Here is a 15,612-nt window from a genome sequence, read left to right on the forward strand (position 1 = left end):
CAATTTATATTGAAAAAAAAAACTGTGTTTGTACTTATGTACGCACGTAAGAAATGATACTTCCTTGACTAGCTAACTTCACGTTGCTAACTTCTTGTTCGTTGACTAGCTAACTTCAGGCTGTCGGTTTTTTGTGTCGGTGTGCGCACGCATCGTAAATTTACTCTCATCATTTTTCCCTAACGCGCCAAAAGAAATATAACTTCAAAAAAAAAAAAAACATCTTTAGAACTACGAATTATAATGACCGACGTTAAACATATTTGTTTTGTTAAAATTATTTAACATCTTACAAGAAGGTTCTATATTTTTTACACGAAAGTATCGTATATTTGTGTTTTAAAATAAATCTTACTTACATATATAAATATCTCATATATAAATATTTATGGACCCGATATTTATTTATATATTATTAAAAAAAAAAACATTATTATAGTTACGGTCGAACCAAGAAACAATCTGAATAAATTTAACAAATTGGAATTAAATGAAATTAGAAAAGTGTATTAATAAATACATTACATATAATATGCTACATTTTAAAATTAGAAGTCCGTTTTTGAGATGATAAGACAAATATTTTTATACCAACTCATAGTTTCAATATTGACAACAGTAATAGTATGAAAATGGATATCTACTATTTTGTAAAGACCTTCTCTCCTACAAAAGAGATTAGAACAGACAAACAGAAACAGAGGATTTAGTGCCATCGTGTTTAATCCTCTGTTCGCTGGGGATTAGCTGATACACTGAAATTGCTCGAATTCGTACGGTTGACTATTTTATAGGTTATTCACAAGTTCCATCTGGATGGTATTCATTCTATAAAAGTAATGGCTGTAATAGTCATTAAAGGTCGAAATTAAATGAAACAATTTGCTTTGGATTAACATGATGCACCGTGATTTTAACAAACATAATCTTTACAAGGCATCGTAAATCGATAATGTAGCTAACGATACAACAGATTCAAAAGGATCTTAGACTCTAATCTCGGTGTCACTTTAACCAAAAAGCAAAAACGCTATTCTATTATGATAATTAGTACATCTTTTGAAGGTTTATTTCATACGGCACTTCATGAATACTAATTAACATCGCAAGGCATTAACAGAAGGTAGAAATGGGAAATTTGTTGTGATACGTGGCAGCTGTCTTGCCTTTTTACGTGACTGTAGATGTTAATTATTTTAACCAATTAACGTATTCCACTGCAAAGGTTATTATAATTATTATCGTAATTGGTCGTAACAAAAGTTGTCTACTACACCCATATAAAATATTTCAATAAAAAATATAACTTTATAGATCTATTGCTAATTATTGTCACACAAAAATTGGAATATAAGTACCTACTGTATTTATATTTTAGTTTTTGGTATTGTTGTCACAGCTAAATAATAGTGCTTTCAATTAGTGTCGTGTTTCTGTGGTGAGTAAGGTGACCAGAGCTCCTAGGGGGGATACTGAGGTCGACAACGGGCTTGCATACTTCTACCCGAGTAGAATTTTCTTCGTCTTCCTTAGAAGGACCGGAGCGGGCATGCCTGATCTGGACCGGATGAGGTATGTAACGCAGAAAATATGTCTGGACCTGATCAGGATAAGATGAGATTTCCTAATCGGGTCCAGATCAGGAAATCTTATTTCATCCTGATCAGCCGGTCCTTTTAAAAAACACGAATGCATATTCTTGAATAAATTGTTGGACTGGACCGGGTCCTGATCCAGTATGCCTTACCATACTTGATAATAATTTACATCAGGCTATCCTGATCTGGACCGGAGAGGGTCCTGATCCAGTATGCCTTACCATACTTGATTATGTTTTACATCAAGCTGTCCTTATCTGGACCGGACCGGTTCCTGATCCAGTATGCCTTACCGTACTTAAATATATTTTACATCAGGCTATCCTTGCCTAGACCAAACCTGGTCCTGATAGAGCTTGCCGGATCTGGCATGCCTCATTCTATCCTGATCCGGTCCAGATACATGATCTGGTTGAACCTGACCTTTTTTCTAGTCGGGTAGTATTGCAAGCCTCTATATGCTATCGTAATCGCTTACCTTTACGGGAGCCGTGAGCTTGTTTGCTGAACTAGTTCTATAAAAAAAAGCTTTCGAACGCCATCTTTATTTGTGGGACTCTGTCAAGGCGACAAAGTATTGTTTAATGTCCAACTAAACATTTTCAAAATAACCGGCACTAGTACAAATATAGCAAATTGCAATTACTATGACTACTAGTGGCTTTTACTAAAATTCATGACCTGAGGGTCAATAATAAATTGTTTGTTCTAAAAAAAACCGACTTCAATTTTCATCAACAATAGATACCTACTTACATTATAGGCTTACACATAATTAGGGATACAAAACTACTTTTAAGTCTTCAGACCACACGACAAGCACCAGCTTTTGAATACAAAAGGAATCATCAAATTTGTGTTCCTCAGTAAAAAGTTATGAAGTAAAACATATCTAAAAAAATAAAGTCGAATTAATAACCTCCTTAATTTTTAAGTTGATTAAAAATAATATATAAAGCCGTGAGGGTCGTCTACTAATGCTCTTATACATAAGTATTCCAGCCATAACATAATAAATGATATTTGTAAAACATTAATCACACGATCCAGCGGAGCACGAACGATTTCGGGCCTCGCTACAGATTTCCTTTTATATAAAAGTTTTTTTTTTTTTTATATGAAATAATTCTCGCTGTCCCAAATGAACGTAACTCAAGCACGTAATATTACGTGCATGTTATATAAATAAGAATTCGTCAGTCAAATATAGTAGATAAAGAATTTTGGTATATGGTAAAACCGGGAGAGATGCCGCAGTGGGATAGATGCCTCATGTTCTAAAAACCTAACATCCCGAACTCACAAATAAAAATTAATCGCTTAAGTAGGAGTCAAAGACACCCCGTACCTCAGATATCCACAGATATTCGTGTGGCAAAGACGCGTTTGGATCGTGTGTGTAATTTTCTCCGTGGCGAAATTTACAAACACGTCAAAGTTTTAAAGGTTAGCATTTAAGGTTGTATAATTTTATAAATAGTAATAAATTCCGTTATATTTTTTATCACGTCTATATACTAGGTCATTGAGTCTGCATATCGTTGTAAATAGATGCTATTTTATTTATAATTTATTTAAAAAATACGTGGGCATCTATCCCAATCACAAAGGATAGTTGCCCTGATTTTTTGAGGTATAGGGGGCATCTATCCCTTCATTCACCATATACAGAGTAAGTTTATATGTATAATTTTTTTTGTGTCTGTTATATTTTTTATGTATTTAGGTATGTTTATATTTCGATGTTTTACTGATTCTAGCAGAACTATGCCACGAAAATATAAAAAAAAGGAAGGAATGCGAGCTCGAATATGTTCTTGGACTATAGAAAACCTACAGTCAGCTTTCGATGAGAAAGTATGATTATGCAATGTGCATGTTGACACTTGATATGAATATTTTATACCAACAATTAAGAATTTATACTTTTGTTGAATAAATGCTTGTAAAATTTAATATATATACGAACATCTGTCTGTTCTATATATATATATATATATATATATATATATATATATATATATAACTTAAGAATTTATATTTTAGTTAAACAAAAGCTTTAAAAATTTAATAAGGTATAGTAATCTGTGTGATATAAAAATTATATTCTAATTATAACAATTAAAAGATATAAAAAAACGCAAAATGTTTTTCATTACTATGGCCCATGTTTCTTGAAGACAATCGATATATTAGGAGTAGAACTACCTAACATTTGGTTTGGGTTTTTCGTTTACACGGTTTAAAGGGCATCTATCCTACTCACTATTTTCATGATGGGGCAACTATCCATATAGGTAGGCATCTATCCTCAAAAAAAGGGGTTCACGAAAAGCTAATTTCTGCTTAATCTGCATTGGGTAGGTTAAAAAAGAATAGTAATAATTCAACATAAAGGACCGAGCTAGCTACATTAATAAAAATTATTCGTATAAAAATCATATTTTTAAAATTAGGTGGCTATTTCAAAAAGTGAGGCAGCTATCCCGGTTTTACCCTAAACTAAAGAAAAATATTAGAACAATGTTAGCAATATTGAATATTCTTTACTATTTACCTATGTGCTGCTAGGTATGATGAAGCTATAAGTATTCTGAGAGACGCGGCAGAATATAGCAATAACTCATTAATTAAAAGCTTTTATGTTACTTGCAAATTATATAAATATATATACATACATTTATGTATGTTTGTTAGGGTGGTATCTTGCAACTGAATTTGAAGCACATATCTCAACCGATTGAGCTGGAATTTTGTATACACGTTTTCTTTGGATGACAATGGTAAGCTGTGTGACATCATTCAAAATCCAACATGGTAGAAACAAATCCACCGGCTCAGCAGCACCTAGATAGGATGTCATGTAGGCGGGACATGCATCAATAATAACACAGTACGGTAACAGTTACGCAGACAATATGTTGCTGGTGAGCCCGTCGGTCGGTGCCTTGACTAAGTCGCTTCACATGTGTATGTAGAGGCTCATGGGCGGAGATGTAACGCGCTTAAAAGCGTATTCATGGTTTTGCGGGCGGGGGACACGAGGAGTCAACGGAGAGTAATTTGTTTTCCTGTAGGGGGATCTCAGTTGAAAAAAGTTGACCGATTCAAGTATCTGGGTCACTGGCTCACTGTGAGCTTGCCAGATACAGTTGACATTGAAACAGAACGTAGGGCAGGCACTGTCTGTTCGTTGTAACATGTTGGTTCACAGAATTTGTGCGCTGTAGTAAACAAGCCAAACTGACGCTTTTCAAAGCTGACTGTCAATCTTTCTACACGAGCAGTCTGTGGGTGGATTTTACGAAGAGAACATACAGCACACTGCACGTCTACTACAATAACGCGTTCAGGATGTTGTTATGTTTGCCACGCGTTTGTCGCGCTTCATCTATGTTCGCCGAGGCGCGTACCGACGACTTCTACGCGATCATCAAAAAGCGGTGCTCCTTAATATTTCAGCAATTATTTTTTATTTGCAAATTAGGGTCATTACAAACTGCATCAACCAGCCAGTCAAATATATATATAAGATTATACATAGTATGAAAAATTTATTATAAAGTTTAATAATTCATTGTTAAATGTTACGCACTTATTTGAAATATTAACTTATCCAACTTTACTTATTAAATATTGATATTTAACTTCTAAGAAACATAATTTCGTTAATCTGGTGTTGGTCCCAACTTGTATTAGGCTTATACCAACTTTTGATATTTATTACACGGATTACAATAGAATAACTTATAAATATCGAAATATTTACCACAATTTTTTGGTGAAGAATTTTTTTTGTCACTTGGAATTATAATTACAGAATTTGCGTGAATTCTTAAACAATGTAAATCATCTCTATCGTCAATTTATTTTTGACTTTCATTCTGGATTCTAAGTATAAGCACATTGAAACAAAAATTCATTAAAATATTTAAAAAAAATTTAAAATCACGTCAAACACAACGGCATTTATTACGAAGCAAATTCTGTGTGCAAGTCTTAGAAACAAACAAACATAAATGCCCAGACTATCTGAATCATCACAGACTTAGACTTAGATTTAGACTCGTCTAAATAGTATATATAAATATTTGTCATTTTTTTATACAACCAGGACGGCAAACAAGCGTACGGCTCGACTCACCTGATGGTAAGCGATTACGATAGCTTCTAAACGCTTGCAACATCAGAAGCATCGCAAGCGTGTTTCCGACCCTACTCTCAATCCCTCCCTTTCTCTTAAGAAGCTTTCGTCACCCATAGGTTTAATAAAAACCCATCGTCAGTTTAGTAATTTTGATTTTACACCATTAATAGATAACCAACTAAAAAAGAACTAATTCTGTGAACATGAAATTTTATACAATAACGTACCCTTGAATTCCCTATCTATCTATATGTGATCGAGTGTGTCGCGATAGTAAGTACCTATTGTTTTCGCCGTCAAGCGTGTGTCGAAGTTTTTATAAACGACTTAAATGTTATCAATGTAATACAATATATGTATATTTACATACATTTGGTTATTAGTAAGTACAAAATATGTTTTTTTTTTTATTATAGTGTATGCTAATAGGGTCAAGACAGAAGATTAGTCTAGCGATTTTTTTATACTGTCAAACGGGTGAAATTTAAATATTCTTTAGATTTTCTTAAATTTCCCACTTTACTGCTCAATTTTCTAAATTTTTCATTACGTAAGTACCTACTAAAGTAATGAAAAACTGCAAAAAAAAAATCGGCTTACATAGTCTATCCGTTCTACACATTTTTATACATTATACGTTTTATTTATAATACATATAATTATGTTTTACTGTGTCAGTGATAGACCAATTATTTAACCGTATAAATTACTTACTCAATCACATATAAATTAAATTAAAATATATAGTAAGCTTATTACTGGGGCGATTTTGGTCTGTCGCAATTGTTATCCTAAAACATCTCAAAGTGAGACATTATACCGTAATCTTCAGCATCTCAGGGTGGTGAATGAAGCTCCAGCACTACTCCCTTATAGGGAAAAGGTCTTAGTCAAGCAATGAGATATTTGGAAACTTTTTCAATTCACTTCAAACAAAGATATGACCGAGTAAAATTTAGTACAAATAAGAGAAATGTTGTTAGTACAAAACGAGACGTAAAATAATCATTGGCTTGTCTACAAACTGAAGTCGTACAAGTTAATTATTCCTTAATTATGATGTACTATGTAATTGCTTATTATTTGCTGTTTGATTAATACGACGACGCTTACAACAACGTTTACGAAGTATGTTCAATGCTAATTGCTCCTAATATATATTTTGAATAATAATCAACGAGTCAGTGGGATTTTTTGATATCTTATAAACACCGATCGTAAATAACATATTATAACAACAAAATTTTTCCTCATCATCATCATCATCATCATCATTTCAGCCAATCACAGTCCACTGCTGGACATAGGCCTCCACAAGTTCACGCCAAAAATGGTGTGAACCCTTGTGTGTTGCCCATAGTCACCACGCTGGGCAGGCGCGTTGGCTGGCTGTGTCGTACCGAAGACGCTGGTGCCCGTCTACGGCCTGTGTATTTCATTGCCAGTAGTTGGATTGCTATCCCGCCATCGGTCGGCTTTTTAAGTTCTAAGGTGGTAGTGGAACAGTCTTATCCCTTAGACGTCTCTTACGACACCTACGGTAAGAGAGGGGGTGGCTATATTCTTCATTGCCGTAACCACACAGAAAATATTTCCTAATAAATATAATTTTAATATTTTTTTATTAAACGACTACTTTATTTTGCCTTTCAAAATTATTTTCTGCAGATATTTATTTATTTAAGTATACATAGCATGCTATGCATACATAGCTTTCACAATCAAATAAGCATGTGACATATACAGAAGAAAATTTTACTCAAAATGGAACATAAGTAAGTACATTATAAAACCACGCAAAATAGGCGCACTAAGACGTCGAGTTGCGGAGAATAGCCCGTGGAAAATCAAGTACATTATAAAAAGCTAACTAACGTTACTAAAATAGGAAACAACAAACAAAAATAGGGTACTAATGTAAATTAAAAATAGGACATTTTGATACTGAATTACGTTTTTGCTATTGTTCTTAACTAACTTAATAAGCTCTATACAAACTCTCAGACGTACACGCAGTATCAACTATAGTTTATAAACTAGGAGTATTGATTTGAATACAAATAGTAGACGTACGTTTCTGAAGCTCGTGAAAGAGGTATGCAGCTACCTATTGCTTAGCATGAATATGTATTGGAAGACAATGCATTGGCCAACTTCAATCAACACTTGAATACGACCTAATACCTTCAATACCTCTTGTATTAATTACAAAACGAGGTCATCTAGTTAATAATATTACAACATTTTATTGATATACGTGTCTCTGTGCAAAAATAGTTTGCTAGAATGATAGGAAATAATATAACACTCAGGGGATGGTCACAAAGTTAATTACCAATTATCTGAGGTTAATAAAACGTTAATATGTGAAACTAGAAATATATCTTAAGTAATTCATATTTTTCTAGATATATTTTTTGATTGCGTGTTATTTAAAAAACAAAACGTTACATTCTAACAGTTTCGTTGGACTCTCTGTTTCACCAGCTACAGTTAAAGCTGTCTGACATACATAGGGTTATCAAACAGATAAATTTTCGATGAATATTAATTTTTTTCCATCTTAAAAAAAAGGAGGAGGTTACTCAATTCGACCGTATATACATATATATTTTTTTTATGTATGTTCGGGGATAACTCTGTCGTTTATGAACCGACTTTGATATTTTTTTTTGTTGGAAAGAAGATATCCCTAGTTTGATACCATGATAAGGAAACCAGGATCTGATGATGGGATCACAGAGAATACGAGAGAAACTCTCGAAAATCCGCATAACTTTTTACTGGGTTTACCGATTTTGATGATTTTTAATTTAATCAAAAGCCGACGTTTATTATATGGTAACACTGAAATTTCATCGAGACTTGATTATAACTTTTGGAGTAATCTTTGATAATGCGTATGTGCTTGACTATTTTTTCGTCTACTTACGTTGTATTACTTGTCGATATAAAATATTATTAAGTTATTTTTCCAAATTCTTATTTTTAGTTAAAGTTACAAACAATCGATGAGATTACTTTATTTTGGATGGAAAGTATCTTAAAATGAATGACTAAACAAAATATATTTAAAGCTCCATTGATCTGATTTAGTAATTATAGCTTTATGATGGTTAAGTTTTATATTTTTACTAATAGAAGTCATTTATTTGTAAATAATGTTTCATTTTATGTTTTAAAATTTATCACAAGAGCTCAAAAATAATTTATTTTAAGTAAAGACAATTTGATTGGTTATCAAACTACAAAAGAGTATTAAATTAAAGATGGATAATACAATTATCGATTACTTATAGCCATTATAATAATTTTGTGTATTATTCATTAATAGATTAGTGTTAACAGTATTTTTAGATATGGTATCATTAAAGTGCGGGAAGTATCGTTCGAACTGACTATGCACGCTATCGGATTCCGGCATTCAGACGCGACTTACGGTCGCATCTGGTAGTTTGTTTCTACTATAGTATCCGGCTACTATAATCTAAAATGCATCTATTTTTTAAACTTTTTTTTATGAGTAATATACGTCTATTACCTGGGTAGTCTGGCGATACTTAGCCTGAGTCACTTATAATAAAACAAAACTGGAATATTTTTTAAATAAAATCCAATTACACAAAAAAATATAGTACTTAAAATGTTCACTTGTCACTTTTGAGTTGCTTTATTAACATAATTATATTTATATTTTAATGAAGTTTTACCAAAATACATACAAATACACATAATTATGTAAAGCAAAGTAAAAAAAATCCACTTTTCTAATTTTAAAATTTATTCCAACGAGATGTCAAACGATCTTCTAACGTCTAACGTTCATTTGAATAAAATAATAATATACACTAAGTAATAAATTTTGTGAAAACCTTAATTTAACTTAATACAATGTTCTAGTTAAGTATTAGCATCTGAATAAAAGTAAATAACGCAATAGCATATTCTTCGACTTCAAAAAAGGAAGAGGTTCTCAATTCAACCGTATTTTTTAATATATTTTAGCTCGTAACTTTTAAGTAACTCGTAAGTTTGTACAAGGCATGTAGTCCATTTTAAATTTGATGGAGATCTAATTAATACTCTTTGAGTTACCCCAAATAATGCGTATTTAATTGATTATTTTTTTGACTACTACGTTGTTTACAGCGAAAAGTAATAACTTTTCTGTGTAAATTGAAGTCGACTTTTTTCATTTGCCAGCAAACTAATTATTTAGTTTAATTTTATGACGAGCCTCAATTAATCAGTACAACATCTTGAAATAATAACGTAGGTACATCTGAAATTAATAAGGGTACCGAAAACCGTAAAACGAAAGTTTTAAAGACTTCATTACTTCTGAAGACTTCATTAAATAAACATTACTTCTCATACGGAAGAGAGGATCGGAGCTTAACCTGCCACGAGATTATACTGCAGATTAATTAATTATAATGAATAATATGTTTTCAATTACCGAACAGGATATAATTAATTTAAAATTTCACTCAAGGTTTTTAATTAATTTACGATTTCACTCAAGTTTGTAATTGTGAGATTAGTGGCTAAACTGGATTTAACAGTACACCAACTTTGTTTAAAGTATTTGTAGAAAATAATTACGTGATATACTTATATATATATTTATATATATCATAAGTCGAACCGTAGAGTTTTCCACGCTCATCCATTATTGTAAAATATATTTACGTCTGAGTGTGTGTGCGTGTGTGTGAGAGATTGTATGTATGTGATAGTATTCTTTGTTACAAGGCAATAGAAATAACATTGATATTTACCAGCGACTTTGGAGTGGTAAGCAACTCCAACCCCACAGACGCCGTTGTCACGCGCCGCTGCCACCTCGCCAGCACACCGCGTTCCGTGACTAAAACAAATATACCAGTCATTAGACAAACATATCTTTATTAAAAACTTTTACTTACACACATATTCAGGTTCCCATTAACGCATCAAAATTACATACAACTACACAATATACATTTACACAAATATTGTAACTGTTATTAAAAGTAAAAAAGATATTTCACCAGTATAACCAAGATCTACTACATTTAGTGCTTTTACGTATAAAAGTATTTCAATATTACATAATAAATTACAGCTTCTAAGTCACTAGACACTCAATCGTACAATAATACTACCTCACGTTGTTGTCTTCAATGTGAGGGGTAACTGTGCCGAGGAAAGATCACCTTTACGCAACATTTATTACCCTATTTATGTCCCTAAAGAGACAACAGTTTAGTAGCGATTAACTAAGTTAGTTGCCTTTTTTTTTTCTTTTAAGGTTGCCTGGAAGAGATTGCTCTTAAGCAATAAGGCCGCCTTTTGTACATTTTTGTTTCTACAAATTATTGCTAATGTTGCTTGCTTATTTTATTTGTATGGTGTACAATAAAGTGTTAAATAAATAAAATAAATAAATAAGTTAGTAAAATTTATGTAATCTAAACATTTGTAATATGCAAAAGCAATTAAGAAACCAATTTACATGTGTAGGTTATTAATGCAAAATGTACCTACACAACTAAAGTGAAAACACTTTTCACATTGTTGTACAAAAAATTCATGTGCTAAATTAAATAAGATTTGAATATTAGCTGCGGCAATGCTAGTGTGCGGCGATAAGGAAGTGAATAATAACTTACTTAAAACTTAGGGCGCTAAAGCAATCGATCGGTCGGTGTTTTAGGCGACTAAAAACAATACACCAGAGCTGTTGTTACGGGTATTAGACCAATAGTTCTTAAATAGTAAACAAAACTACAAAAACTATATAAAATTTCTACCGATTTTTATGAAAACTAATAAACAACAACCGATTTAACTTTTATATGAAATTCGAAACTAATTCAACTCTTCGTATATTTGTTAATCAAAATTCTGAGGTAGGGCACAGCAGGAAATTTCCTGCTCAAAATATGGACCAGCCCGACTGGGGTAGTACCTCGACCTTACAGAAGATTACAGCCAAATAACACCGTTTTCAAGCATTTTCTTCTTCCTGTTGGTGAGTAAGGTGAATTGGAGATGGGTCCGGCAACGCGCTTGCGATGCTTCTGGTGTTGCAGATGTCTCGAAGCTGTGGTAATCGCTTTCTATCAGGTGAGCCATACGCTAGTTTCCCGATCTAGATATTATAAAAATAAAAAAACACAAGAGCATATAAGATAAGCTGAGCGGAAATAATATTGAGAATGAAATAAGAAATTTAGTCGGATCAAAATGTTTGACAGTGATAACCCTATTTATATTCAGGGATAAATTATCGGTGTACATTATGACAGACCACTCATAACTCATTTTTGATCGCTTCTAATTTGTTCGGTAACTGACCAATTGAGTAATTTAGACAGACCAAACCGAGCGCGTCAATTTGAATTATTTGGAGATCATTGTGTTTTTGGTTTGTCTCGAGTAGATTTAATTATACCTATTGTTTTGTCGGAGAAATTAGAAAAACATACTGAACAGAAAGAGCATGAAATATATCCACCTGTGTATACAAAAATGTATACACAGGTGGAACACATAAATATGTTTAACATATTTATGTTGATATGTACCTAGATGTATAAAGATATGTAGATATGTGCTTAACACACAGTTGTGTATTTTTAAGGTAGGCAACTTAATGTTTATAGCATGCGTTTAAGGTATAAAACATACATATGATACAACCAAAAAAGTGGCAGAAGCACTCCTGAAGCAGAAAGTAGTTTCACTGTGACAATGGACAGGGCATTATTTATATCATTTATTTGTATAACCACGAATGTTTGAGAAATCTATTTCAAAACAGTCGCGAAATTTGATGATAGATAGAGATTTTAATGATTAATGGCTTGACTATAATTAACAACAGATTAATTAAATTATTCGTCTGTAATAGTATGAGTGGATCTTAATAAAATTGAAACTTGTATTTAAAGTAAAGTACTTCAGCGCCAGTATTCCAGTTTATAGAATAAAACTTTTAGAAGCCGTAAATGGATACACTTAATAAATAGATTCGTTATTTAAAGCTTTATATAAAGAAATAGAATTGAATATTTTTAAAATATGTTGCTTACGTCTTTGCCACGTCTTGAGTGTCAATCGTGGAAATTTTTTAAAGATATTCCATACTTTTGATTTTTTATCCTTAAACATTTTAATTTGGATATCGATTTAATTAAAAACTAAAAATAAGATAAGCATTTGTGTTTTAAAATGTAGGAAAAGACATTAGTTTGTATGTGCCCTTGTGTGTTTTGCACTAAGCAGTACGTGACAGTAAGTTTCTCATTTGTGTTATCTGGGGGCACGGTAGTGCCCCCGCCAAGACGAGCCAAAAAAAAAAAGAAAAGCACTACCTATCTTTTCTCGAAGCGCTTCGTCGTTTTTTTGAACCCTCATAACTTAGGTTTGGATTATATAAGATAAACGAAATTCTCGGGATATGATGTTAATAGTGGACTTATTAAACATATAAAGTTTCAATTGCATAGCTCTTATACTTTAGATTTTATTGATATCTAAAAAAACCCGATTTCGTCACTCACTGATGATCATCAAAATTCTTAGAGTACTTCCTGAAGTCCCAGAAAGCTGAAATTTGGTATGTAAGCTAGTATTAGTAAACAAACAACAAAAAAATTCTAAAACTTAGAACTTTTACTCCCCAACCCCTTAAACTAGGGGATGGAAGTTTGTATGAGACGTTTCGTTACCATCACGTGGGCGTAAGGTGAAAAATTTATTCCAAGCTTTTGGCCAAGCCACATATTTTGACTAAGGTGTAGGGTTTGTGAAGTTAGGGCTTGCAGAGTTAGGGCGTGTAGAGTTAGAAGCTTGGCTCTACATGAGATCTGATAACTTTTTGACAGTACGAGCCATATGATCTCGTCTTGGCAACATTTTCATGAAAATGTTTTTGGTGGGATGGGTCTTGTTAGAAAAACAAGAATTAGTACCTACCATTTTTCATGTCGCAGTTGCATGTATTGCTAATGTTATGTTTTTTTCTACTTCAGTTACGTTATAATCTATGGAGATCGTGGTAATAAATATTATTAGCAATTTTATTTTATCAAAGAACGAAGGAAAGGGTTGTTAATAAAAATTATTGATTTCAATGTCGAATTTAAGTATGCATTTATGGCACAACTGAATTTAAGTTATTTTTTCTATTTTTACGTTTTGTTAATATTATTTCCTTAGTAGTGGAAATAAAAATCATAAAATCGCTAACAAAATATATAATAAATATATTATTGACTCTAAGAAATGTAATGAAACATAATTTTATTCATATATTGTTTTCTAATGTTTACGCGAATTTTACTCATTTAATAAAACACTTTTTTCGGATTTTATCGCGGTTTATTGTTAACTTTTGATTCCCGACGTTTCGGATACTTTACAGCAACCATGGTCACGGGAGGACTTTTATTTAATAATTAAACTTTATTAAATAATAACTTGACTTTTATTAAATAATTTTATTCCATAAATTGAAACTGAAGTAATCTAATTAGGACACAATTTGTATCGCAGTTGAAGCGACACAGAAGTGGTCGTGCTATCTCCTAAATTATGTTACATAGTACAAAATGTAAAGAACAAATTGAAATACTATTACTTATTTACATATATGTGTGTACCAAATGAGCCAGTTGTGCCTTACAGTTTTATTTGCATAATTTCTAATACAGCAGAAATGTCAATGTAGTAGCCTTGGTTTTTTAGGTTTTCCAACTATCTCTTTGCAACAAAATTTATGTGCTAGTACGTTTGTTTAATGGTTAGTAGTTAAAACACTATTGAGAAAAATAGAGTGGTCACAATTTGGTGTTTTTGTCGCTAACTAAATTTGTATACAAATAACTGTAAATTTTTTTAAAGTGCAATAAAGAATATATTATTATTTTTGACTTGAAACCAGAGCAGTTTAGTTATTCAAGTAAAAAAATCTAGTGTTAACCGCAAATTTTTATTAATAACTTTAAAAAGTGATATATCTAACTTTTCTTTAACCTAATTATACTTAGAAACCTAATTTAGCCATTCTACAGGATTAACTTTGCTCATTAATAATGTTGATTTATGAAAATTAAAATGATTCGAATTTTAAGCTTTCCCTACAAAGTTTATTTCGAAATCCTTGAATATTTATGAAAAGTAATGTCCTTCCTTGTATAAGCCTAAAATTTTAAGTGGCGATTATAAAAATAATTTTGTGATACTGTCTGTTATCATTTAACATTTAAATAAATTAATCGCAACAGTTAAATAATCACGTAGAATTTATTTGGAAGGAAAAAAAAAAAGAATAGAAATTTTGAAATAAATAAATAAATATCTTGTAACATACACATACGGTCGTCTGTTCCTATGGTAAGCAATTTAATGCTTGTATTACATGTAACAGCTGACTGTTATAACTATTTTTTATGATAAACATACATAGAAATAATACATTTATAAATATATAAATACAAATGTTACACCCAGACTCAGGCGGGAATCGAACCCGCAACCCGCGGCACAGAAAGCAGGGCCACTACAAACCGCGCCAACGGGCTAGGGTGCCGATGTGGGTCTTCAAGTACATACATACATTAACGAAAACGATTCAACAATGTTAGCTTGATAGAGTCACTCTATCCTCTCATACCCACGAAATTTCGTTTGATATTTATACAATTTCAGTTGATTCTATGTTAAATATTTGTATTTAACGCCTACTTCCTACTTATTTTTGTTAAGCTAATCTGTTTATTTATAAAAGGCGGTCGGCTAGGGATGGGCAAATGAAAAAAATATATCGATATATATCGTATCGATATTTTTTAAAAGTATCGATATATACTGAATAAA

The 15,612-nt window shown here is 31.9% G+C and overlaps 1 protein-coding gene across 1 annotated transcript in view; it reads right to left on the reverse strand.

Annotated features, from left to right (window-relative positions):
* LOC123662200 (neuroendocrine convertase 2) overlaps positions 1-15,612 on the reverse strand; it is a 100,887-nt gene that overhangs the window by 28,218 nt on the left and 57,057 nt on the right. Inside the window, exon 6 of the mRNA XM_045597080.1 lies at positions 10,527-10,615. Within this exon, the coding sequence (XP_045453036.1) occupies positions 10,527-10,615 (89 nt within the window). The remainder of the gene's footprint in view (positions 1-10,526; positions 10,616-15,612) is intronic.

The sequence above is a fragment of the Melitaea cinxia genome, chromosome 18 (assembly GCF_905220565.1).
Source record: "Melitaea cinxia chromosome 18, ilMelCinx1.1, whole genome shotgun sequence".
NCBI lineage: Eukaryota > Metazoa > Arthropoda > Insecta > Lepidoptera > Nymphalidae > Melitaea > Melitaea cinxia.